The 23,519-nt window shown below is 45.9% G+C and overlaps 3 protein-coding genes across 3 annotated transcripts; 2 read left to right on the forward strand and 1 right to left on the reverse strand.

Moving 5' to 3' along the window:
- Positions 1 to 288: 288 nt before the first annotated feature.
- Positions 289 to 5,518, forward strand: LOC128428667 (arg8-vasotocin receptor). Its single transcript, XM_053414891.1, has 3 exons — positions 289 to 1,252; positions 3,349 to 3,550; positions 4,888 to 5,518. The coding sequence occupies exons 1-3, from the start codon at positions 289 to 291 to the stop codon at positions 4,949 to 4,951; spliced, it is 1,230 nt and encodes a 409-aa protein (XP_053270866.1). The 3' UTR covers positions 4,952 to 5,518.
- Positions 5,519 to 12,251: 6,733 nt separating this feature from the next.
- Positions 12,252 to 17,007, forward strand: LOC128428674 (acyl-coenzyme A thioesterase 5). The gene is made up of 11 exons (XM_053414899.1): positions 12,252 to 12,382; positions 13,371 to 13,576; positions 13,652 to 13,751; positions 14,114 to 14,298; positions 14,385 to 14,548; positions 14,639 to 14,758; positions 14,939 to 15,015; positions 15,106 to 15,199; positions 15,586 to 15,666; positions 15,747 to 15,888; positions 16,184 to 17,007. Exons 1-11 carry the CDS (start codon positions 12,354 to 12,356, stop codon positions 16,306 to 16,308), a joined length of 1,323 nt encoding a protein of 440 aa, XP_053270874.1. The 5' UTR covers positions 12,252 to 12,353; the 3' UTR covers positions 16,309 to 17,007.
- Positions 16,435 to 22,670, reverse strand: c22h12orf56 (chromosome 22 C12orf56 homolog; the record flags this gene model as incomplete). Its single annotated transcript, XM_053415489.1, has 14 exons — positions 16,435 to 16,540; positions 17,160 to 17,341; positions 17,417 to 17,494; positions 17,651 to 17,719; positions 17,804 to 17,885; positions 17,967 to 18,056; positions 18,140 to 18,234; positions 18,358 to 18,502; positions 18,681 to 18,769; positions 18,918 to 19,073; positions 19,160 to 19,328; positions 20,758 to 20,776; positions 21,011 to 21,206; positions 22,404 to 22,670. Coding segments are annotated over 14 exons (1,743 nt in total), but the record flags the coding sequence as incomplete, so codon positions are not given.
- Between the last annotated feature and the right edge of the window lie 849 nt (positions 22,671 to 23,519).

Genomic DNA, 23,519 nt, shown 5'->3' on the forward strand with positions numbered 1-23,519 from the left:
GTGTGTGTTGTTATAAAGTAGGGGAGGGGGCTGGTCTATGTTCTGGTCGCGGGGAGCAGGAGCTTAAAAGCGGCAGGAGCAGCAGCCGAGGATCCAAACCCGGAGTCTCTGCGCGTCACAGGTGGAGAACTAATAGATTTAGATCTTTTTATTATTATTATCATTGTGACCGGTTCCCTCTTCGAGCCTCCCCCCGGTGCTCGCCCCGCGCATGTCGGTGTAACCGAGGAGTTTGACAGCCTCAGTCTCCGGTGGGGACGGTTACGCACGGGAGGGCACCCGCTCACCATGCTCTTCCCCGGGGAGAGCTCCTGCAACCTCACGGCCGGAAACTGCACCCGAGGCTTCGACTTCCCGCAGCCGCTGGACCCCGGGGCCCCCGCGGGGAACCTCAGCGGGAGGAGGAACGCCACGGACCCGTTCGGACGGAACGAGGAGGTGGCCAAGATCGAGATCACCGTCCTGATCCTGTCGTTCATCGCCGCGGTGGTGGGGAACCTGAGCGTCCTGCTGGCCATGCACCGGACCCGGAGGAAGCCGTCGCGCATGCACCTGTTCATGAAGCACCTGAGCCTGGCGGACCTGGTGGTCGCCTTCTTCCAGGTGCTGCCGCAGCTCTGCTGGGAGATCACCTACCGCTTCTACGGCCCCGACTTCCTGTGCCGCATCGTGAAGCACCTGCAGGTGCTGGGCATGTTCGCCTCCACCTACATGATGGTGATGATGACCCTGGACCGCTACATCGCCATCTGCCACCCGCTGCAGACGCTGCAGAAGCCCACGCAGCGCGCCTACCTGATGATCGGCTCCACCTGGGCGCTCAGCCTGGTGCTCAGCAGCCCGCAGTACTTCGTGTTCTCCCTGAGCGAGGTGCGCCCCGGCTCGGCCGTGTACGACTGCTGGGGTCACTTCATCCAGCCGTGGGGCGCGCGCGCCTACATCACCTGGTTCACCGCCGGGATCTTCCTCGTGCCGGTGCTCGTGCTCGTGCTCTGCTACGGGTTCATCTGCCGCGCGATCTGGCAGAACCTGAGGTTCAAGACCCGGAGGAAGAGCGTGGGCGCGGTGGCGGAGTCCACGAAGAACGGGATCCTGGGCCCGAGCTCCGTCAGCAGCGTCAGCACCATCTCCCGTGCCAAATTACGCACGGTGAAGATGACTTTCGTGATCGTGGTGGCGTACGTGGTGTGTTGGGCGCCTTTCTTCACCGTGCAGATGTGGTCCGTGTGGGATGAGACCTTCTCCTGGGACGGTGAGTGTCTCCATCTGAGTCCAGGGTCCAGGGTCCAGTCAGTGAGTCCATGCGTCTTTAGGACGAGAGGATTCTGTTGCAGCCAGTTACGCACAGACACCTGAACATGAAGAAGTAGTTTTAAAAACACGTGAAACCTCTGAGTCGTCAAATTAAAATTCATCTCTCCACTTGTTTTATTCGATTTAGTTCTGGAGGCCGATAGGAAATTATCCGGTTACTGAAAAGTCTGGAATTGCTCCAGAAAAAATGATTTTTCTGTTTCAACCAAGGGAAGAAGCTGATGACTTGTAGCTCTAGAAACTGGTGAAAGGTGGATTTCACTCCATCCAGGAGGTAAAACTCATCATCAGGGGCCTAGGCAGACTGAATGTTTCATGGTCCCCAGAGGATGAATCTGATCCTCTGACGTTTCACCTCCAGTGCCATGAGCATTCCACACGTGAACATCTGTGTTAGCAAAGCCTTCTCTCCACTTTCTTTCCCAGATGGGATCACTTTTCACGTTTTCACTGATTTCTCAGAGAATAATTCACAGTTCTTGATTAAAAAAGGAAAAATCTCTCCGTGTGATTTGTTGCAGTTTGATTGAATTCAGTTTGAGCTCTAATGATTGACAGTTAATTAGATTTTCTTAATTGACCAACTCATCCGTTATTCTCTCTGTGCCTCCGCTGCAAGAATTAACACTATTCTTCAGATGTGTTGGGATAAACCTCTGGGAACTAAAAAAAAACAAATTTGAATGAAAAACAGATAAATTAAATTTTCACTATATTTGTTATCAAAATGACTTGAATTTAATTGAACCCTGCAGCTAACACACACTAATTAGCATCATTCATTAATGAGTTGGCTCATGGGGACGTCTGTCGAAAGCATTTCCACTTTTTCAAAGTGAATTAGTCAGAGAGCAGATGCATAGTAATCACTCGGCCAACTAAGAATCTGTCATCACAATGATTGAGTTTATTAAAACTTCATCTTTGGAAGCGTTTCATCAGAATCTAAACTTTTCAATCTGCTCATTAAAATGCATAAAAACGTGTCACGTGGAAACACTTCAGCTGGAAACTCTTCTTCACAGAAAGCATCTGATTGATCTGAAGTGCAGCCGGTGGAGTGTGGGGGCGGGGGGGGGTATACAGATTGAACTCTCAGGCCTCGACGTGTTGGAAATTGAAAAAGCGTCCTCAGTGACCCTGAGGAATTTCATTACATCGTTCAAAGCCTCGGTCTCAGGGCTGCTGCTGGCGTCAGGTGTTCCTCAGCCTGGACGGGTTCAGAGGAACACGGAGTCTCGCTCTCATGTGGAAATGAAAGAAACATGGATCATCAGAAGCTTCAATCAGAAAGAATCGGAAAGCTCCGGTCACAAAGGTTTTCACTGTGCGTGCAGAGAAATCCAAATGAGGCCGGTTCTCCGAGTGGATTCCTGATCCTTGACCCACGCAGCTGGGAAAAACACAAATGAATAAAACCACACCCCCACCACTCACTGGTCCCACTCCACACTGGGCTCACAGGTCGTTTCAGATCGTTACCGGTCGATGAACACGTCCATGATCTTATTATTACATGAATCGTAGAGATTGTGATATTTTGAGACATTGAATAAACCAACTCGAGCTGTCCCCAAATCAGCTGCTGCAATAAATTATATAATAAATACCTCATTAAAATTCTAATTACAATCTCACATCCTGTCCTCGCTTGGTTTAAATGTTAGTGAGCAGCTCGGAATCCGCTGTCTGAACTTATCTTCCATCAATCAGGCCTGTGATTGTGTTCTTTACTGTTAACGGCTCCTTGAGCTGCTTTCAGGTGAAAACTGGTCTGGAATCAGCTCAACAGCCTCTTCTCTCAGTTATCGACTCCCTGCAGAGGCAGCTATCGATGGGAACAGTAGCTTCAACCCCAGAAACCCTGGATTTGATTCTAAAGTCTTACATGAGAGGCTCAAACTGTTAAATACATGTTTAATCAGGCCGGTCAGTGACTCAGAGCTGGAGTTCACCTCCCTCCAGAGTAAACCCCTCAGAGCAGCATGTCTCCACGTGTGCCTCATAAACCTGAGTCCTTGTGTTTCCCTGCAGACTCTGAGAACACCATCGTGACGCTGTCCGCCCTGCTGGCCAGCCTCAACAGCTGCTGCAACCCCTGGATCTACATGATCTTCAGCGGACCCCTCCTCTCGGACTTCGCCGGCAGCCTGCCGTGCTGCCGCCGGCTCAGGAACAAGTTCAGCCACCAGGACTCGGACAGCAGCAGCCGGAGGACCACGCTGCTGTCCCGCCTGCAGGGCCCGCGCCTGTCAGAGCCCTTCAGAGACCTGAACTCCAACCCTGGGAAACACGGTCAGCAGGTCCCGTCCACATCCTGACCCCCGGGCCACTGGGAACATGGGTTCATCTGCTGGTTTGCAGCGGTGAAGGAGGGTGACCTCACGTGAGGGCGCGGTCACAGAGACAGTTTGTCCACGTTGGTCCGATCCACAGTGGAAACTCAGCGGCAGGTTCTGATGTCCACGTTCTCACTGGAGATTAAAACAGCTCCGGTCACTTTCACTTCAGATATTTACACTTTGCTCTCGTCTGTGCTCGTTGTTGTGATCGTGTCAAATAGATGAAATATGACTGAATGTGAGAATCTGTCCACACTGAGATTCATTTTGAGACACAAGAGGAAACTCCTGGTTTTCACACGTCCACAGTCGAGTCCTAACGGAGTCGTTTCCTGTTGAGTTTGAGATTAAAGTGGAGACGGACAGATCAGCTGCTCGACTGGAGGTGGACTTCAAACCGGACCGAGAACGTGAAGCGAGAACAAACTCGTGAAAGCAACAAATGAGATATTGTATAAAATGTAAATTACTGCATCTGGTTGTATGTACTTGTAGATCTGGTTTGGTTTTTAATGTCAAGTTTACAAGATTCATTTTTTGAGCACTTCATCTGTGACATACATTTCTCCTTTTCTCCAGTGGTTCATGTGTGAGCCACTGATCTCAGGACGGAGTCTGGACCTCGTCCAAGAAACCTCCGGCTCTGGAGACTTAACAGGATCAACTCAGTTTGTTTTGGTTTTTCATGGAATTTATTCACAGTGAGATATCGTTGATCCTTTAAACACATTTAATGTTTTTACTGAAATAATCATTAGTATTCTTTTTGACATGAGAGGCTTTTATCTGAGAAATGTGCGTCTTCTCGCTCCGTGTCCGTTTGAAACGACTCAGAAGAAAACTGCATCTCAACATTATAGGAAATGTACGAGTTATGGATACATAACAGACTTGTGATCAGTTTCTGTGTCGACATCATGAACTCGTGAGCAAACAGCTTCTCCACATCCAGCAGTGAAGAGACGACACAATGACTCACGTGGACTTTGTGTCCAGCTGATGGCTCTCAGCCTCTTTTAGCTCTTTTTGGTCTCCTCCACCTCCTGAGGGACACATTCGGCTCTGCAGCTGCTAAACACTCCAGTTTGTTCACCTGCTAGATTCTCTGCAATGTAGGGATAAGAATGTTTACATATCACACATTGAATCATTTGATCAGCCGCCTGTCACCACCAGCTGATCCAGACTGGAGAAGACCCGGCTCATCGTCAGTGGTCACAAACAAATCCAGTTCAGAATCAGCTCAACCTGTCAGAAACCATCATGTGTCAAACAATCCAAATAAACGTCTTTAAAAGTCGGAGAGCTTCTACCTTCACTGCAACAAGACAAGAAACTGGATCCAGAGAACTTTTCATTATAAAAGAACATTAATCTCTTCATGCAGATTAATCACCTTTTCACCTCCGTCACCGTCTCCACCATGTTTTCACTTTCCTGAAGTCACATCTCACTCAGCTGCACGTTAACATCAGTCACTTTGGCCATTAGATAGAAAAGATCAATTAATTAATCAATATACAGGATGTTAATGAGAATTTAAACTGCACTTTTCTTTAAATATATAAACAATATTAGGTGGTGAATATACATGTTTGAGTTTATGTGTTTATAATAGCTCAGCTTTATTCTTTGTGTCGTTGTTGTAAAGTTGTTTTTTTTAGTAACGTAACATTTTCTGTGCCACTGTAAAATCTTCTAATATTACACATATATATATATACACTGCACATGTAAATAAAAGTTATTCCTTCGTATCTCCCTACGACTGTTTTCTGCTCAGCATGTTCAGAAACACGTGACCTAATGTTTTTCTGGTACTGTCAACCTCTGCATTATTCTAACTTCCCCTCTAGCGCCACCGTCAGGTCAAATATGTAATCTGTCAAATATTTTTAATAAATGAACAACGGTTAAGTATGAAATAAAATGCTACAGAGATGGTTGTTTGTGTTTTGTCCTGTTTTAAATGAATGTGAACTGGTATTTTAGTCCTGGTTTGTTTAAATATTTACTGGTCTGAGCCTGATTTGTGTTTCCAGTGTTTAATTGAGCTTCGAACCTGCTTTACCTCTCGATGTCTGTGGAAGGTGTCAGTTGTTTTATGGGGAACGTGTCAGTTGCTCTATGTGGAACATGTCAGTTGTTTTATGTGGAGCGTGTCTGAACAGACTCATTGGAGCCCTGGTTTGGTGTCTGACCTTCCCGCTGTGAGCAGATCAACACATGAGTCACGCTGACGCTGAGCAGATCGTGCAGGACCTGGACCTCGGGGGGGAATCGACCCGGGGAACTCAGGCGATGATGTGAAACAGCTGAGAAACAGAAACACGTTCATCTTCCACGACATGATTCAAACCAGAGACTGTTGTTGTTGAGCCGACTCAGAAACAGGAAACTTCTTCAGTTACCACACTCTCAGTGGTAGGAAGTAACTAAGTACTTTTATTCAGATACTGCATTAAAGTACTTTACTGGAGGATTTCCATTCAACACTTAGTCACATTGTATTTACATATTAGGATTTTACATATAAAACGCACTGTTAAACAAATATCTTTAACTTTATAAATATATGTCTTAATTAAATCATGTTCCTACCTCTGGGCTTGGGACCCGTATATCACCTGGAGTCTCCAGTTGTCTCCCACATCTGTGGAGGACATAAATAACTGAAGAGTATTTTACAAAATCATCAGAGTTTAAATCTGAAGATATTCAGTTAAAATAACTAAACTAAAACTTCCATAAACAAGTTTATAAACAGGAGGTAAAAAAGACGCTTCAGAACTCCACTGAGAAAAACAACAATTTAAACTTGTGTTCGGTGTCACAAGAAACTAGCGATAGTTGTCTGCGTATTAATGAGTTCACAGTAAACACGAACTATTAACTGGTGATTCGGCGAAACTGTCATGTTGCCAAAGTGCCAACGTTTAGAGAAACACCGGATTAGGACATGAGCTCCTCCGCTCACCTGTAGCTTCACAGCGGCCATTTTGAAACGTCACAGGATCATCTGTCAATCAAGACGTCATCAAACAACTAAATAAAGCCAAACTTATCAGAAACATGAACACGTGTGATGGAAACCTGAAAGGACAGAAAACTATTTATATATTTAATGTCTGTATTTTCAGTCTGGTCCATGTCCCGTCTGCTGACATGGAGGAGGCAGCGTTCATCACTCTAGTTCCTGACTAATGTGATTTCTCCACAGGGTGAAACCATTGTTTTCCACGTCTGCTGAAGGACGTTCACTTTACTACAGAATCCGTCTCTTTGTCCACAGGGAAGCTTTTCATCAACGAGCCGACGGCAGGAACTCAGGAGGAGGAAGAGCCTCGTTAACGACAGGAAGTGCAGAGGAACGTGGCGGGAGCGAGGTCGGCTTCTTGAGAACCAGGAGACTTTCATCCGAAACCACCTCGGGTGGGGTCCCACCCTGTAACAGGCTTTAAGTGGCTTCTATCTTTCCATTTATCACTCCATCAACCTTTCCTTTATTTGCATTGAGTCTGTCGGCACAGACCAGTGACTCATCGCTCTTCCTCGTGTTTTAACCCAAACCCAGCGACCTTCATCTTTGACTCTTCCTCCGATAGAACGTCGGAGTGAAACAGGAACTTCCAGGTTCTGTTGTAGAAGTGAGAAAAACCTCAAACATCAAATTTCTCACTGACACTTCTGACCTGAAGCTGTTTAGAAACTCAACACAACTTGTTTCCTCCTCTAATTTAGCAGCATAAACAATTCCTGTTCATACATTCATATTTACGTTTTCCACATGCCTGAATAAGATGGATCTTTATCATCCGGCAAATATGTTTTCTGGGAAAAGTATTCGCTGTCTTTAGGCACCAAATTATATATCACTCACTTACAGCTCATGTTGATGAAACTTTAATGCACGTCCTTCATCTTTTACTTTAATAAAATATCTGGTACCATCTACGATAGCAACTTAATATTAAGGTTATTCAATGATGTTTATTTCTTTCATAGTTACGATTCTACCACAAAGTATTCGGGTCATGTTGAAGAAAAACATTTCTGATATTATGAGGAAAAAGACATGTTTTATGGCTACATGTCAAAGTTAGTGGAGGAAAATCAGGAGAATAGTTTCTTATTTCCTAAAAATGAATGTGTTTACATACCAGAGGTTATTTCCTGATGTGGATTAAGACTCACTCCTGGGAAACGTCCAGATTTAACGTGTTTTGAGGCGTTCTGCGTGTCACAGTGAGTTTTCATGATGAGGTTCTCCTGAAGCGTGAGAGTGGCAGGAGGATAATCAGAACCAGAACCGGGTGGGGGGGGGGGGGGGGTCGTCTTATATCACAGAACACAGAGAGTTTACATGAACACTGCTCAGTCGGAGTGTTTGCAGGAGGTTTAGCTCGGGCCTGACGGAGCTGATAAGAAGCTGTCACTCGATACTTCGGTGCCTCCGTCGAGTTTCTTTAATTTCCACAAGTTTCATCTGAAAACATTCCAGGATATTAAAAGGAACCCGGTGTTTCCATCCCAGTGTTTTCCTTGCGCAGGCAGTGAAGCCTCTGAAATAGAACGCGGCTTAACTCCGGACATGAAAACACTGGAACCCGGGACAGAGGAATAATAAAAACAGAAAACTTGCACGCTGGTGTTGAATCCAGACGGAGGTGCTGGTCGGTTCTACAGGAGTGTGATTAAAAAACACAACATCCATCATCTCATATGAGACGTTTAAAGATTAATTCAGTCTCTGATGCAGCAGAGAGGCGGGAAACAGCTGCTGTGAAAGTACGTCTATAAAGATCTTTTTTAATCTGACAGAGCCATGAGTGGGTTTTAAAAGTGTGTGTGTCAGCCAGTGATAAATCCAGATCTCTCCTTCAAGACGACCTGTGAACTGAACCTCATCTGACCGCCGCTACAAACGGTGGAAAGTTACCCACATGATCCAATCAGAGCAAAGTGATGGGAGGCGGCTGCTTCCTGTGTGGGCGCTGAACCATCTGCGTCTCCATCCTCCAGCTCCGAGGAGCAGATCAGGGATTCTCCACCTTCTCTCCTGCAGGTGTCACAATGAGACGTTTGGAACGAAGCTCTGTTAGAAACATGAACACTTGAAAACACATCAGTGAGAGGAACTACATAAAATGATCATTTATTTGACGTGTACTTAGTTTTGTCTGCGTCCAATTTGCTAACATGGCGGCAGAGTGTGTGGCCTGTACTGCAGCCAGCCACTAGGGGGCGATCCAGATAGTTTGGCTTCACTTTTGTTGTCATGTCGTCGATCTAAACAGTCGATGATACATATTATATATATACTGTATATTATACGTGTAGTATATGAGTGAATGGAGCCCGTCTCATTTCTATCAAGCAGCAGCCGAGGTCAGGTGATAGATACAGAACCAAGCAGCTGCACGTTGTTGTGTCTACGCTCAGGAAGAGGAAACAACTCGTGTCTGAATGATATCAGTAACAAGACGTAACAACACAATGTGATTGAGGCTGAGCCGACCAATAGGATCAGTGCTGTTGGAACAGGTGACTCAGGGTGAGGGAGATTCAATCAGGAGCTGTGGGGGACACCTTCAGACTTGGTTTATTATATTCTGATCTCCTTGATTCATCGAGTCTTCACTGAACTCTCCTGCTCATCAGCTGCTGCCTGAGTTCTGCTTCCACCGGCTTCCAGAAAACCTCCATCACCAATCAGCAAAGTCAGGAACAGGATCTGAAACAACAAAGACCCGGTGAGTTGGAACTTCAGAGTTATTCTTCTGTTTTTGCCTCAAAGTGTCCGAGCTTGACGAGATCCTAAAGAAACTACATCTGCTGTTTGACTGTCAAAAACAATCAAGGGCCTTTGTGTGTCTGTGTGTCTGTGTGTGTGTGTGTGTGTGTGTGTGTGTGTGTGTGTGTGTGTGTGTGTGTGTGTGTGTATGTGTCGAAATTGATTTGTTTGAATCCAAACTGAATGAGCGGAAATGGAAGGAAGTGAACTGAGCTGTAGTGAAAATAGGACTTTGTGTGGTGTGTTCACCAGCGGTCGGTGAGTTTTCCGAGGGGGGGGGGGGGGGGGGGGGGGGACATCAGGTTGAGCACGGCAGAGGCAGCAGCCGCCACCTGGTCCCACACTGACCTCGGTGTAATCTGCAGTTTAGACTGGGAGCCTGGGTTTAAAGAATGAAGGTTTTTGTGAATGTGCCAACAAGGGAAACAATCGGTCCACAGCCGAGGTTAAAACTAAACTATGAAGGATTTGTTTTAAAAATGTGATGTTCTCCTCTCAAAGGCAGATAACAGACAGATTTACAGTGTGTTGTGTCTTTTACTGGGTTCATGTGTGAGTGGACTGATGGGGACTGGATCCAGAAAGTTCAACATCACGAGTGATCAGGTCAAATCAGAGGAGATTGAAGAAGCTCGAGCAGATGAAGCTGAAAGCTCCAAGATTTACTAAAGTGCCACAAACTTCAGTGATGAAATGTTCCTGAACAAAAGTTCCCAAAAAAGAACATGATGATAAAATGCTCCTAGATTAATGTGCTCAACAGTAAAGTATCATGTGAGTTAATGTTCTTTTGAGGAATTTCCTTCTGATAACTGAAATGATTCTGAGGCAGAACTCAGAGCACATGAAGAAAATCCATCTCAGACTTCAGATACATTAGATAATGTGTGATATACTGGAGGGAATGAATGAAATGTGAAGTATTTAGATCCTTTTAATTACTAAAAGTACATGAGCATCAAGGAAAGATTAATGTAAGTGTAAGAATTTATATTGTGTGAAATCCAGGTCATTGAATGAGAAGCAGACATGAGCGATTAAAGGTTGAACCAACATTAATAAGTATAAAGTGAGTATAATGATTAAAGAAGATCAAACTGTACAATAAGAGCTCAACACGTGAACAGTAGAAACGTCCCAGACTGGAGACGGTGAGGAAAGTTCTCATGTGGAACCAGTTCCTCATGATGAAGGATGTGGTTCATGACGTCCTCTACTGGTCAAATGGTGCAACTGCAGCACTTGATGATCATTTACAGCCAATTAAAAACGTGACGCCCGAGTAAAGATGATGCTGAAGACACTTTACAAAAGGTTTCAAACTGCAAACTTAAATAAAAACAAAAAACTGAAAATATGAATTAAACGTCATAATCTCACATCTCTCAAATTAGATCATTAAATATACATAAACTCACATTAGATATGTGATATATTTGTAAAGAGTATGTGATTAAAGAGGGAAAATTAAGAATGGCCACATGTTTGCTAAAAGGTGATTTTCTTGTCTCCAGAGGACTTTACTCCTTCACCTCTGTCCCACTTCCAATGTCCACACACGTTTACTATCAACATGTGAGCAAACTGAACTGTAGCCGATGTGTTTTTCATGTATACAGACAAATATGGGATTTTAAATGTCAGAATACAGTCACATGTTCGATACTTTTTAAAATAAATATAAACTATAAACATTACAGAACTATAAAGTTACTACGGTCACATCTATCACACAACTCATGAATTATAATCTATTAAAAACAAAAGGTTTAGATTCCACATCCTGTTAAGAGTCAGTCCAGGATCCATTCAGTGGGATATTTAAATTCATCATGTGACGCTCGGCCTCCAGCAGCTTTGTTTCTCACAGTCCTTCCTCAGAATAAAGCCCAGGTCTGAGATCAGGTGCACGTTCAGTCTTCTGCTCGGAGCTCAGGTGCACGTTCAGTTATCTGATCTGAGGTCAGGTGCACGTTCAGTCTTCTGCTCGGAGCTCAGGTGCACGTTCAGTTATCTGATCTGAGGTCAGGTGCACGTTCAGTCTTCTGCTCGGAGCTCAGGTGCACGTTCAGTTATCTGATCTGAGGTCAGGTGCACGTTCAGTCTTCTGCTCGGAGCTCAGGTGTACGTGGAGTTTTCTGCTCTGAACTCGGGTCCCGAACCTGCGACGACAAACGAGTGTGAGTCCTTGAAAAATGTTTCTTTCTTTCTTTCTTTTCACTCACAGCTGGAGTTTGTGTTTGTTTCTAAACAGGAGATTTGCTGCAGAGCGTGACAATGAAAACCAGGATGAACCAGGAGTGTAAATTATAAACTGTGTCTCTGTCTGTTTCACTCTTTAGTCGAAACACATGTTCGTGCTTCCAGCTGCTGAGGAAAGAATGAATGAATCTGAGCCTCATACAGTAAAACGAAGCAGTATTTTAAATATTAACTGAGAATACTTACAAGTTGTGCAAGTACAATTTGTAAGTGTTACTTTTAGTACTTACTGATACTACTCAAAGCAGTACTTTTACTTCTACGTTTACTACTTTTAACTGTGATGTTTTAATACTTACACAACTTGTATTAGCATTGCCTTTAATATTTGGTTATAAAACATTACTGCTTTTGATATGTTCTAACAGAAACTTAAATATCATATAAAAACATAAGAAAAGCATGATAAGGTCAGAAGATGAGTGAAAGTAAACAGATTCATTTTAGATTATTCCTCTGCTCCACACTCCGGTCCCATAGGGGGCGGTACCGCACCTCTAAGAAGACGTCACAGACCGTCCGGATGTTTTTATTCGACCTTTGATCGAACATGTCTCCGCTCAGGTTCGAACCTTTTACACACGTTTCCCTTCGTTTCCTCTCGTACACGTGAAGGTTCCGTATTTATAACCCGCGGGACCATGAACGCAACGCGGCCCCGGAGCTGCCGGTGAGTTCAGCTCGGTGATGTGTTCAAGTACAGACATAAAAAACCTGTACTTTTATGGATGAACTGATGTAAACTCACTTTCTCACAATGATTAACGAGGTTTCAGCTTCTGCTTCGTTTCCAAACCGCAATAAAAACCGGTTTCGAGCGTTCACACGAGTTTCCTGCGTCAGATTTCATATGAATCAGTTTGAAATCAGTGTGAAATCAGTTTTGATTCAGAAAACAAACAGTGTGAAAAGCGTCAGAACTGGTTTCGACCACAGAGTGTAAATAAAGTTTTGATTGACGGCTGCGATGCTGCAAGAGGAATCAAGTGTCGTAGACATGAGTTGTAGTGATCAGTCTATGGTTGTGTTATAATAATTCATATTTTTTTTTGTCTTTATTGAATTAGAAATTGTTTAAAACTTATATGAAGATAAATAAGTGTCTCTACACAGAAGAGAGCACATAAAGTACACAACTGTACAACTTAATACAGACTAAAAGATACTGGATAACATTTGTAATTGTTTTAAGACTTAATAGTTTAACTGTTTTCAAAACTAAAGATAAGTTTGATGCATTGTTAATCCATATATGTACTTTACAATATTTACATATTTGCTTTTTATTGTCACTCTGAAAGAATTCATGTTTAAACTTTGACTCTTATTCTGTTAGACATTTTTATAAATTAAACAATTGTGCATAACACAAAAAAAGCCCAAATACTCAATTACTTCCAGAATATCAGAGAATATTTCTGTTGATATATGAAATGATCATATTACTTATATTTCACGTTGTTGATGTTACTGTTAATTAACCTGCAGGTCTCAGCATTTCTTCTGATATAAGAGTTTGTCTCTATGAATATTTTAATTGTGTCTGGGACCATGTTGTGTTGAGTTCAGTCCAGAATGAACCGTTGTGACTCTGATTTTGTATCTTCTTCTTCTTCTTCTTGAGTTTCGATCATTGTGTGTTTTATGTTTGTCCACAGACGATTGTCCATCATGTCTCAGTCTGTCCCCCCCATCGTCTCCGTCGCCCCCAGCCGGGCTCTGATGGATGAGACGTTCACGGTGCTGGTGGAGAATCTGCCTCCTGGTTCTCCGGTGACAGTCCGCGCCCTGCACCACTCTGAGGACCGGGACTACTGGGAGGCGTACGGACACTACGTCAGCTGCCACAGGGGGACGGTGTCTGGTGGGTTCTGCTCCTCCTGAAACTCGCTGTGGTAAACGGGTCAAATGTTGTTCTCACACTTTCTTGTGTCTGCAGTTTCAGACGACCTGAGTCTCGGGGGCACGTACACGGGGAAAGAAGCCATGGGTCTGCTGTGGAGCATGCGTCCCGTCCCAGGAAGCCGCACGGGCCTCAGGTAACACAATCTGCAGCTTCACAACATCAACAAGACGGAGACGAGTTGTCCACAAGTTGATTAGACTTTAAATCACCTGCATCGAGTGTTCATAACGTAGGAATTTAAAGCAACATCAGTTATTCTAATTTAGTTCTGAGGTTCCAAGAACTCAACTTTTATAAATATAAAGAAACAGCTGTAAAAGTTACATGTACGAGTTTAAACCACAAAGGGAGATTTAAATTTCCTCTCAAGGATTTAACTCATCATCTGGATGAAGTCTTAAACATGTGGAAATGTATGAAAGACAAAAGAGTTAATTTTCTTTCTCTGGGTCAAATGTAAAAACATGGAGCCGTCTCGTGTTCTCTTCTCGTCAGGTTAAGAAAGAGGAACGTGTCCACCCCCATGCTGGTGACCATCTCGGTCCACAGGGGACACGGGGACGTCCGGGACCAGACTCCTCTGGCGTCGGTGCTCACAGAGCGGTGGTACATGGCTCCTGGCGTCCACAGGGTGGAGGTCAATGAGAGCGGCGTGCGGGGGACGATGTTCATTCCTCCAGGTGAGACACAGCTGCACAGGCACCTGGTTCTAGTGGTTATGTACCGATTGGTTGTAATGAGAAACATCTGGATCTCCTCCCCTCAGGTCCAGGACCCTTCCCCGGCCTGCTGGACATGTGGGGGGGCGGCGGCGGGCTGCTGGAGTATCGCTCGGCCCTGTTGGCGTCCCGAGGTTTCGTTTCTCTGGCGCTGGAGTATTTCAAACCCGGCGAGCTGTCGTCCGCGGAGCTGGAGCTAAGATACTTTGAGGTTTGTTTTGTTTTTCCTGATGATATTAAAGTTGGTTTTTAAAGAACTCGGCTGATCTGAGTTCTTTCTTTCTCGTCCACATGTGAACAGACGGCGTTCAACCTCGTCAGGGATCATCCTCAGGTGCTGCCGGACCGGGTCGGGCTGTTCGGTCTGTCCCTCGGATCCAGCGTCTCCATGTTGTTAGCAGCTGAGAGCCAAGTGGTCCACGTAGGTATCCCACGCAAATAAGCTTCTTCTAAAGAAACGTTTTCCAATATGACCTCAGGGAAATGTTGGTGATGGTGTCGGGCTCAGAGTTTGAGGGTTTCTTATCGCTTTTCATTTTTGGTTTTAAATCCAAATAACCAAGATCAACCATCTGTCTTCACCCGTCTCTTTGTGTTCCAGCCTCGATGTTGTGTTTGCATCAGCGGCACTCATTACTTCGGGAGCTCCTTCAGTGGAGGTCACGCCAAGATCCAACAGTAAGTATCATTCTGTCGGGAACATGAACTCACAACATGAAGAAGTGTCTTTACTGTTGGACTCACACAGACGATGACTTGTGTCGACAGGACTTTAGACCAGGGCCGTGTGGACGAGAACAACTATCACATCTGGAGAGACATCGGGCTCCAATATCTGAAAGGTTCCTCGGGGAAACTGAACGTAAGAACAAGCTGCACAAACAACACGAGGATGAAACTGAAACCGCCTCCAGGGGGCGATCAAGACCAACAGGCTCCACTTTTTGGAGCCGTCACGTGGTCCATCTTTTATTTACAGTCTATGATGGAAATATACAAGAGAAGCTAATTCAGTGTGTTTACCTTGAGTGACAGTCGACTGTAAATAAAGATGGACGACGTGTCGGCTCCCAAATTAAAGCTTAAGTGTCCCCGTCGCCCCCTGGTGGCTGGCTGCAGTACATGAGTGTTTTAAAAAGGTTTCCCCTCAAGTACAACAGTTTAAAAGAAGATCTGACTATTATGGTATAAAATACTTTCATAATATAAATTTTATTGTTTTGTATTTACACATCTGTTCTGTGGTAGATGGGTAACATCCAGTGTCCGGTGATGCTGGTGTCTGGAGCCGACGATCAGAACGTGCCGGCGCCGGAGGTGGCCGAGGACGTGAGTGAATGAGACACACACACACTGAATCCCACTGGAGGGTCTTCGTCCTCTTGACCTCTTGACCTTGTGATCCTTAGATCTCCCAGCTGATGCGTGCGGCCGGTAACGAGCACCTGCTGACCCGACTGGACTACCCCGACGCCGGGCACCTGATCGAGCCGCCCTACTCCCCCCACTTCAGAGCCACCAACTTTATACTGCACAGCAACAGAGAAAAAGGTGAGTTCACACAGACGGTTTAAAGATGGAGACTAACTAACTTGTGGGAATTAACTTTTCACTCTTTTTGTCTCATTAGTTTTCATCTCTGAAATCATAGTTGTGTGAATCTTCAGTCACTTGGTTCTTTCCCTCGGTTTAGTTCACATCTCAAGTCCAAACTATAATTGTTTAGTTCTGACCGACTCAGGACTTTTTGGTTTTAAACTTCTGCTAAAGTCCCACAGATGATTTCCAGTAGCTTCACTGTGTGAGGGAATCATTTCATGAGGTGGAACAATCTGCTGTGTTGCAGTGATCCTGTTGTGGGGGGGGAAAACCAAACCCCACTCTGATGCTCAGGAGGACTCCTGGAGGAAGATGTTGACTTTCCTGCAGCAGAATCTCTACGGAGACGCCGGTCCCAAGGCCAAGCTGTGAGCAGAGGATTCTGGGAAAGACGACCGGGTCCTGATTGACCACAGTGACCTTCAAATCTGATGAGTCATCTTTTGTGTAATCAAAAAGGCACAAACTGTGACAGTGCGTCTTCTCTCTGTGTGGAGATCATCTGAGCAGCGTCAGCAGCAGCTCCAGCTCTCGGGCCGTCTGTCCACTGATTGGATAACGAGGCGGCAGCGTCTCCGCGGCGCACGGCGTCTTCACCAAGTACCTGAGGGACAAACAGCCAGGGACACGTCTCCATTGAAACTGACATTCTGATATTAACCTGATCAAGACAACAATCAACAAAGAGGCCAACAGTATTTCCTGATTAACTGAAGTCGTGATTATAATCTGATTAAACTTTATATGATGTTTTGTGTATAATGTTTATGTTAAGGCCTTAATAATATGATTGTTTAATATTCTGCCTGATTTGCAGCTGGGACTTGATTTCCCAGCAAAGCTCCAACACAATAATCAAATCTGATTGTGTCTGATCACATGTTGTGTAACTGAACCCGGATCCTCCCGGTTTGTTTGGTTTATTGTTCTGTTCATTCCAACTTCACACAAAGATTTGTAGGTTTTTAATTTATATTTATGTTGTATTGAAAATTCGAGACCATCTCTTTGTTTTATTTATTTTCTGTTCAACATCTTCATGTGTGTTTGAGAACTTAAATAAATATTTAACTAAAAAATTGCATTACTGGAAGGAACTTTAATTTGATTGTAGTTTTGACCTCCTGGATGGAGGGAGTTGATAAATGTGGCTCACGTGGTCAAACGGACCTACTTCCGTCCCGCTGTAAAATCGGGTCTCGAACCCGCGACGCAGAACGAACCTGAACTCTTCTCTCATGTGAGAGCGGAGGTGCTGAGCCAGCAGGCTGCTGTGCTGCAGACAGGCCAGCAGGAGGCGACAGCGCTGGAACAGCAGCACGGCCTGGACGGGACCGAGGGCCGACTCCGGCAGGTCGGACAGAACCAGCACCACCTGCTGGGCCTGGTGGGTGATGAAGCAGAGCTGCGGACGGAGAACAGACGAAGGTCAGGGGGTGACACTGAGATCTGTCACCAGGATCCACGTCTTGGTCTTTACCAGGTGAGGATGAGGCTGCACGACTCGCAGGAGCCAATCAACAGAGAGGAGGTCGTCTGCAGAGAAACAGCCGCTGCTCTGAAACACAACGAGGAACCGTTCATCACACATTACATGGACATGTCCTTGAATCTGTCACCTCACAGGAGACAATAGTTGATTCTTTCACTGGTCTTTATCTCAGAAGTGGATCCTCACCCTGAGACACTTGGTGTAAGCAGGAGCAGAAGTCGCCTCGTGGCCGAGCAGCAGCAGCTCAAACAGCAGCGAGCAGGCGGCGTCCAGGTACTCCGACAGTAAGACCTGAATCTGAGCCAGACCGACACGAGACCATCAGTTCAGATGAGAGTTCAAAGAATCCTGTGAGGTCATCAGAGAGCCGCTCACCTCAGGGTCCATCAGGAACCCTCTGCTCTGCGGCAGGGGGTCACAGATCAGGGCGAGCAGGATCCTGGAGGTCAGGGCGCCGCTGCAGAGAGAGGAGAGAGAGCGTTTTAAATCACTGAGCTCGAGTTCTGTTTGTTCATTAGAGGACAGACGAGGAGTTCACCTTCTGGCAGAGAGCAGGTGGAGTCGGGCTGCTTCTGCCTGCGTCTCCCTGAACATGACGGCCAGCGTCTCCACGACCACGGTGCTCAGCCTGAGGAGAGACACACAACGTGAGAGACAGCAGCTCATCGACTTAACACACACACACACACACACACACACAGTGAAGCTTACAGGAGCTGATCTGCTGTGTAGACTCCACTGAGGCTCTGACGGCCGTGGAGAGACTCCTCCAGAGTCTGAACCAGGAAAACACACAACTCACTGGACTGAAACACACAAAAACACAAAAGCGAACACTGAGACCTGACAGAGTAATTTCCTTTTTTAAGTGTAGATATTATCCTGTAGTTTTCAGACCCCTCTCCCCTGAGGCCCAGTGAACCTCTCACCCTCCAGAAGAGGCGGCGCAGAGCCACGTTGCGCTGAGCGGAGACGTTCAGCTCCTGCAGCAGAAGATACAAACTCTCCTCATGGATCCCGACCTGCAGCAGGTCAGAGGTCAGCTGAGAGAACAGGTGAGCAGTCCGCTCCCAGCTGCGACACACACACACACACACACAACCACACACTTTAAAACGATCGTTTGAACCAAATCACAAGAAGGGTACAGATGGACAATGAAAAAACACAAAGCCTCCGGCCACTAGGTGTCGCTGGTGCAGAGACATACACATGATAAACACAAACCTCATTGTGCGTCACAGTTTGTTACCTGATGACAGGAGGTCGTTTTCCAGGAGTCGAGTCACATGACGAGCTGCACTTTCTCCTGTAGAGCGGGTCCAACAACAGAGTCGACTTCTGAACACACACACAAACACACACAAACACACAAACAGAAACTAAATTAACAAACATCAAAGTAGATTAATCTGCTGCTGAGATAATCCCTGTGAAGTTCACTGTCGACCTCCAGGAATCAAACCCTGTGATATCCAGAGCGACTCACGATGATGAAGCTGCTCCAGGCGCTCTGCAGCTGCAGGTGGAGTCGGGACGTCGGAGAGACGGCGTAAAGATGCAGCTCCGCCTCCCTCTGCTCTCCGCCCCCCCCGCCGTCTCTCCTCAGCAGACGAGACAGAACCGAGCCCATCCTCCTCGGAACCTGAGTCCACACGGCACCACGGGTCATCGATGTTTAAACTGATAAAAACTGGTAATAATCATATTGCAGGTCCCTCTCGTCTGTACCTGACGGCTCTGGAGGCTCTTCAGGCTTCGCTCTGAGGTGGTGGGGGGGTGGAGACGGGGCTGGGTGGGGGGGTGCGGGAGGAGCCCCAGAGTGTCGGGGTTCGGACAGGAGGCGGAGCGGCCGGGCCTCAGCATGCGGACCTCCTCTTGGCTCCAGTCCCTTAGATTCCTGACAGAGACAGAAACTAGGAGATTAAACCAGAAGCTGCTGAAACCTGAAGAAACCAAAAGACATCTTCTCACTTTCATAAACGTGTGAATAATGAAGCTCTGACGCAGCTGGAGACGTGAACTGCTACCGGAAGGGAAGCTCCAGAGACCAGTCATTACTTCTGTGTGTGTCTGTGTGTGTCTGTGTGTGTGTGTGTCTGTGTGTAATGACCTCCCAGGGCGACACATCTGCAGGAGACGTCGTTCACACTTTCCGTTGTTAACATCACTTTTAATAACTTTGTCACTGAAGTGTGAACGGACCCTGCAGCCCGGCAACGTCCGTCTCCTCACACTGACGCACACGGGACGTTTCAGACACACAACTCAAAGCAACACTTCAGTGTAACTGCAGCTGAAGAGCATGAAGCCACACTGTGTCGCTGGGTGTGAACCTCGAGGGTTTTATACAAAAACGAATCCCAACAATAAAACACATTCACGTCTTTTCTCCGTCCTGATAGAAGTCATGAACTCTAAAGTTTGTCTGCAGCTGAATCTCTCGCTGAGCTTCACATGCTGTTGTGTGTTAAAGTCACTTCCTGTTTGAACACAAAGACACCAGAACAAAAGAGACGTTTCTGTTTCTCTGGGTTTCATCTGAAGAAATCTCCTCCTCTTGTTTCTGCGGCTCAGTGGTGGATGTCAATGAGCCGCCGGTGATCTGAGGTGAACCTCGTCTCTCTGCAGTGAATAAGTCATGAGCTACCTGACCCACTGAAGAGGCTCAGGACACAGGGATTGGACACGGAGGCAGATCCGACTTCCTCGGCAGCAACGTGGGTTCAAATCCTCTGAGATGATTCACAGATTCATCCGAGAGCTTCTATAAACGGTCGATTGGAGGTGAACTGCAGTATAAAGTGTACATGAAGTATTTCTGAGGTGTTTCCAGGAGACAAGTGTCCTCTGGAACGTCTCTGTATATAAATGCAGTTATGTGAACTTGTAAACTTCCTTCTGTCCGAGTGTCGACGACCTGCAGCTGTTAAGTTTTTACTGCTCACACAGTTTGTCTGTTTCCCCGACTCCCACCAGGGGGAGTGAGGACAGACACAGAGATACACACATTCATGTTACACACATTCAGGGTGTCACTATGAGGAGCAGCTCAAAGTCAGGACTCACTAAGTGAGGAGGACGGATCTTCACCTGAAAGCATCAACTGTCTCCAAACTGCAGCTCCACACGTTAGAACTTCAGAAACAAGACAAATGTTTTATTCCTGTTTTGTTTAAACCTGCAGATGTTCTGTGATGAAAGAGTTTCAGTGGAATGTTCCGGTGAAAAGTAAAAGTGACCACAGCGTCTCAAGTTCCATCCGAGGATCATCTGACAAACCAGAGAGTGTGTGTGTCTGTGTGTGTGTGTGTGTGTGTAACGCTCACCTCCCTGCAGGATATCCTCCTGTGGGAAGATACAGGAAACCACACGGTTAAAGTTACAGGTGAATATTTCAGGTAAGAAAAATAAAACAACACTTGAGCTTCTCTTGTTTTTAGATTTTCACTGAAACACGAGGATTTAATTGACGTTTCTAAAAAGTCAAGTATTCACTTTTCTTTTAGCTCAGTTTTTGGTCTCCACCAGATCCTGAGGGAAATATCAGGCGGTGCAAACATTCATAAAAACACGTTTTACCTTCTAAGTTGTGTGTTATCGTCGGGCAGTGACTGGATCTGCGAGACGGGGGGGCTACAAGAGGAAGTCCCGCCCCCTTGTCTCTCCTCAACCAATCAAATGCCCTGGTGGCAGGCTCGTCGGTGACATACACGATTCGAATGTGCTGGCAGTGATCCCGGTCCCGCCCACTGAGGAATTCTGGGAGATCATTGAGCTGCGGGGATGAAAAAGAGACGGACAGGTGGATCCGATGCTAACATATTAATCTAAGTAATTTCATCAAGCTAAATAAAAAACAAACAAAGAACAGATACCGATATGTCTGTTAAAGTCTCACATCGGCCGATTTTCAATCCACAAACCAGTAAACCGTTCGGTTCTAGTATCGCGACAATATCGTTTTAGAGAATTATGTTGTTCACGATAAATCACTTAGTGAAAATGTGACATTTTGACCCCCCCCCCCCGACTGGACAACGCATAGAAAGAGAAATTCGGAGAAGATGGAAACATCGTCGTCCATCTTTTGTTTACTTTTTAATCATTTTCTTTTTTTTTAAAGCTATTAAACAAAGAATTAGCTTCTCTGCTCCACTTCAGAGTTTATTATATATATATATAGTACATATATATAAATATATGTATATAGTATAATATTCAGGAGAGGTCATCACAGTTCAACACAGTCTGTAATCTGAAGAGTTGACAGGGGACAAGCTTGATGACGTTAAACCTTTGACATAACGAGATGACCCGGTGAGAATTAGAGGCTCACACCGACTCACACCGACTCACACAGACCTACTGGGCACTGAGCTGCAGGTTATGCAGCGTTATGTCAATATGGCTCTAAAGCAGAGTCTATTTCCAGCCCGAGGGGGGGGGGGGGGGGGGGGGGGAGACCAGGTCGTCCTGTCGTCCACGGATCAACTGTCACGTCTCTGCAGCAGGTTTTGGACTCTGGTCTTTGGTTTAGTAAACAGAAGTGAAAGTATCGTATCTTTTGGACAAAACAGGACATTTGACACAAGAACGGTTAGAAAAACCTTTTTCTGTTGTCATACGTCCAACGTGTCTCATAGTCGACGCCTCACGGTGAACATTTAAATAAAGGTTTTGCTGCGTGTGGTCTGAACGCAGCCCCGGTTGGTTCCTGGGGGTCTGGATTGTGGGGGCCAGATGGGGCCCTACAACAACTTCCAGCCCCTTGACTATTCTTCACATTTGGATCCGCCCATGTAGTCAATCAGAATCACTGAGTAAAAACTGAGGTTATTCATTTTCTTGATGAATCAGTGGATCGTTGTTTCTCCAGGTTTTTATTTCTCTGTCAAACTGAATCATCATTAATCTGCTGCTGGTCACTTTTTATCAATCAACTCCCCCCCCCCCTAAAAACCATCTCACTCACCAGTTCGATGCCGCGCACGCGCCTGAAGCTGACTGCCACGGTGAGCGTGCGCGGCTTGTGCTCGGTGAGGTACACGCGCTCGTCGCTGAGCACCACGTGCATGTACACCTTGTTGAAGGCGTCCGACACCACCACGCACGGCTCGGAGGCGCGCACCCGCTCGTGCACGGAGCACTCCATGCTCCGCTGCAGGAACGAGTCCAGCTTGATGTTCCTGCGGGACATGAGGCTCCCGGAGCCGGACAGAGACATGATGAGGGACCGGTGTTAGGGAGAACCGGGGGGGGGGGGGGACCGGCACCGGAGGGAGGTCAGGCTCCACCGCTGTCCGCCTCCATCCGGTCATTGGGAGGAGACCCACCGGACATGGAGCTTCTAGAACTTCTTCAACTAACTTCTTCTCCTGTTCTCTCTGAGCAGGTGAGATGCTGCTCTCCCATATGTAAACTCATGCCAAGCTCTGATTGGTTGATGGGGAGCAGGGACGCCTGTGATTGGCCAGAAGATTCTTTCATAATGTATAAGCGCTCCACTGAGCAGGGCCGGATCAAGCTCTCAGGGGGCCCTGGGGCTGATGACGGGCCCATTTAAATCTCCGTTATAACACTGACAGGTTGTAAAACAAGGTCAAAAGTGAACTTTTCTCTTTGTGCTCATGTTTCTTCAGAGATTCACTGAAGTCTGGACATTTTCCTGAGATATTTTTGATGGAAAATATCATTTTGTGTCCATTTGTGGTTATTTAGTTTTTCAAGGGTCATTGTCTGTCTCCTTGTTGTAGTTTATCTGCATCTTTCCATCAAGAAATGTCTCCAGTCTCTACCCACTGGTTTTTAATCAGTGTCCGATACGTCTCATCACCAGAGAAGAAACCATCAGACCAATTGACAGATAATCAACTGGTTCCAGTGTCACAGATTCGTCATTTCCATTAGATCACTTATTTCAGTCAAATAAATGATCTGTAAAAACACCACAGCGGAAAAATACACATGAAAATCTCACTCTGCAATATTACAGAAAAACTATTGTCTATATGTAGTAAAAGTAAATGCACAAAGTATTAATACATTATTATATTCTAGTCACATTTCTTTCCATCAGAACACAACAGAT

The sequence above is a fragment of the Pleuronectes platessa genome, chromosome 22 (assembly GCF_947347685.1).
Source record: "Pleuronectes platessa chromosome 22, fPlePla1.1, whole genome shotgun sequence".
NCBI lineage: Eukaryota > Metazoa > Chordata > Actinopteri > Pleuronectiformes > Pleuronectidae > Pleuronectes > Pleuronectes platessa.

Coding starts and splice junctions, on each gene's coding strand:
- LOC128428667 (XM_053414891.1), top strand. CDS start 289: ATGCTCTTCCCCGGGGAGAGCTCCTGCAACCTCACGGCCGGAAACTGC. Junction 1,253..3,348: donor TGAGACCTTCTCCTGGGACG/GTGAGTGTCTCC, acceptor GTTTCCCTGCAG/ACTCTGAGAACACCATCGTG. Junction 3,551..4,887: donor ACCACGCTGCTGTCCCGCCT/GCAGGGCCCGCG, acceptor AAACAAATCCAG/TTCAGAATCAGCTCAACCTG.
- LOC128428674 (XM_053414899.1), top strand. CDS start 12,354: ATGAACGCAACGCGGCCCCGGAGCTGCCG. Junction 13,752..14,113: donor GGAAGCCGCACGGGCCTCAG/GTAACACAATCT, acceptor TCTTCTCGTCAG/GTTAAGAAAGAGGAACGTGT. Junction 14,759..14,938: donor CTGAGAGCCAAGTGGTCCAC/GTAGGTATCCCA, acceptor TTTGTGTTCCAG/CCTCGATGTTGTGTTTGCAT.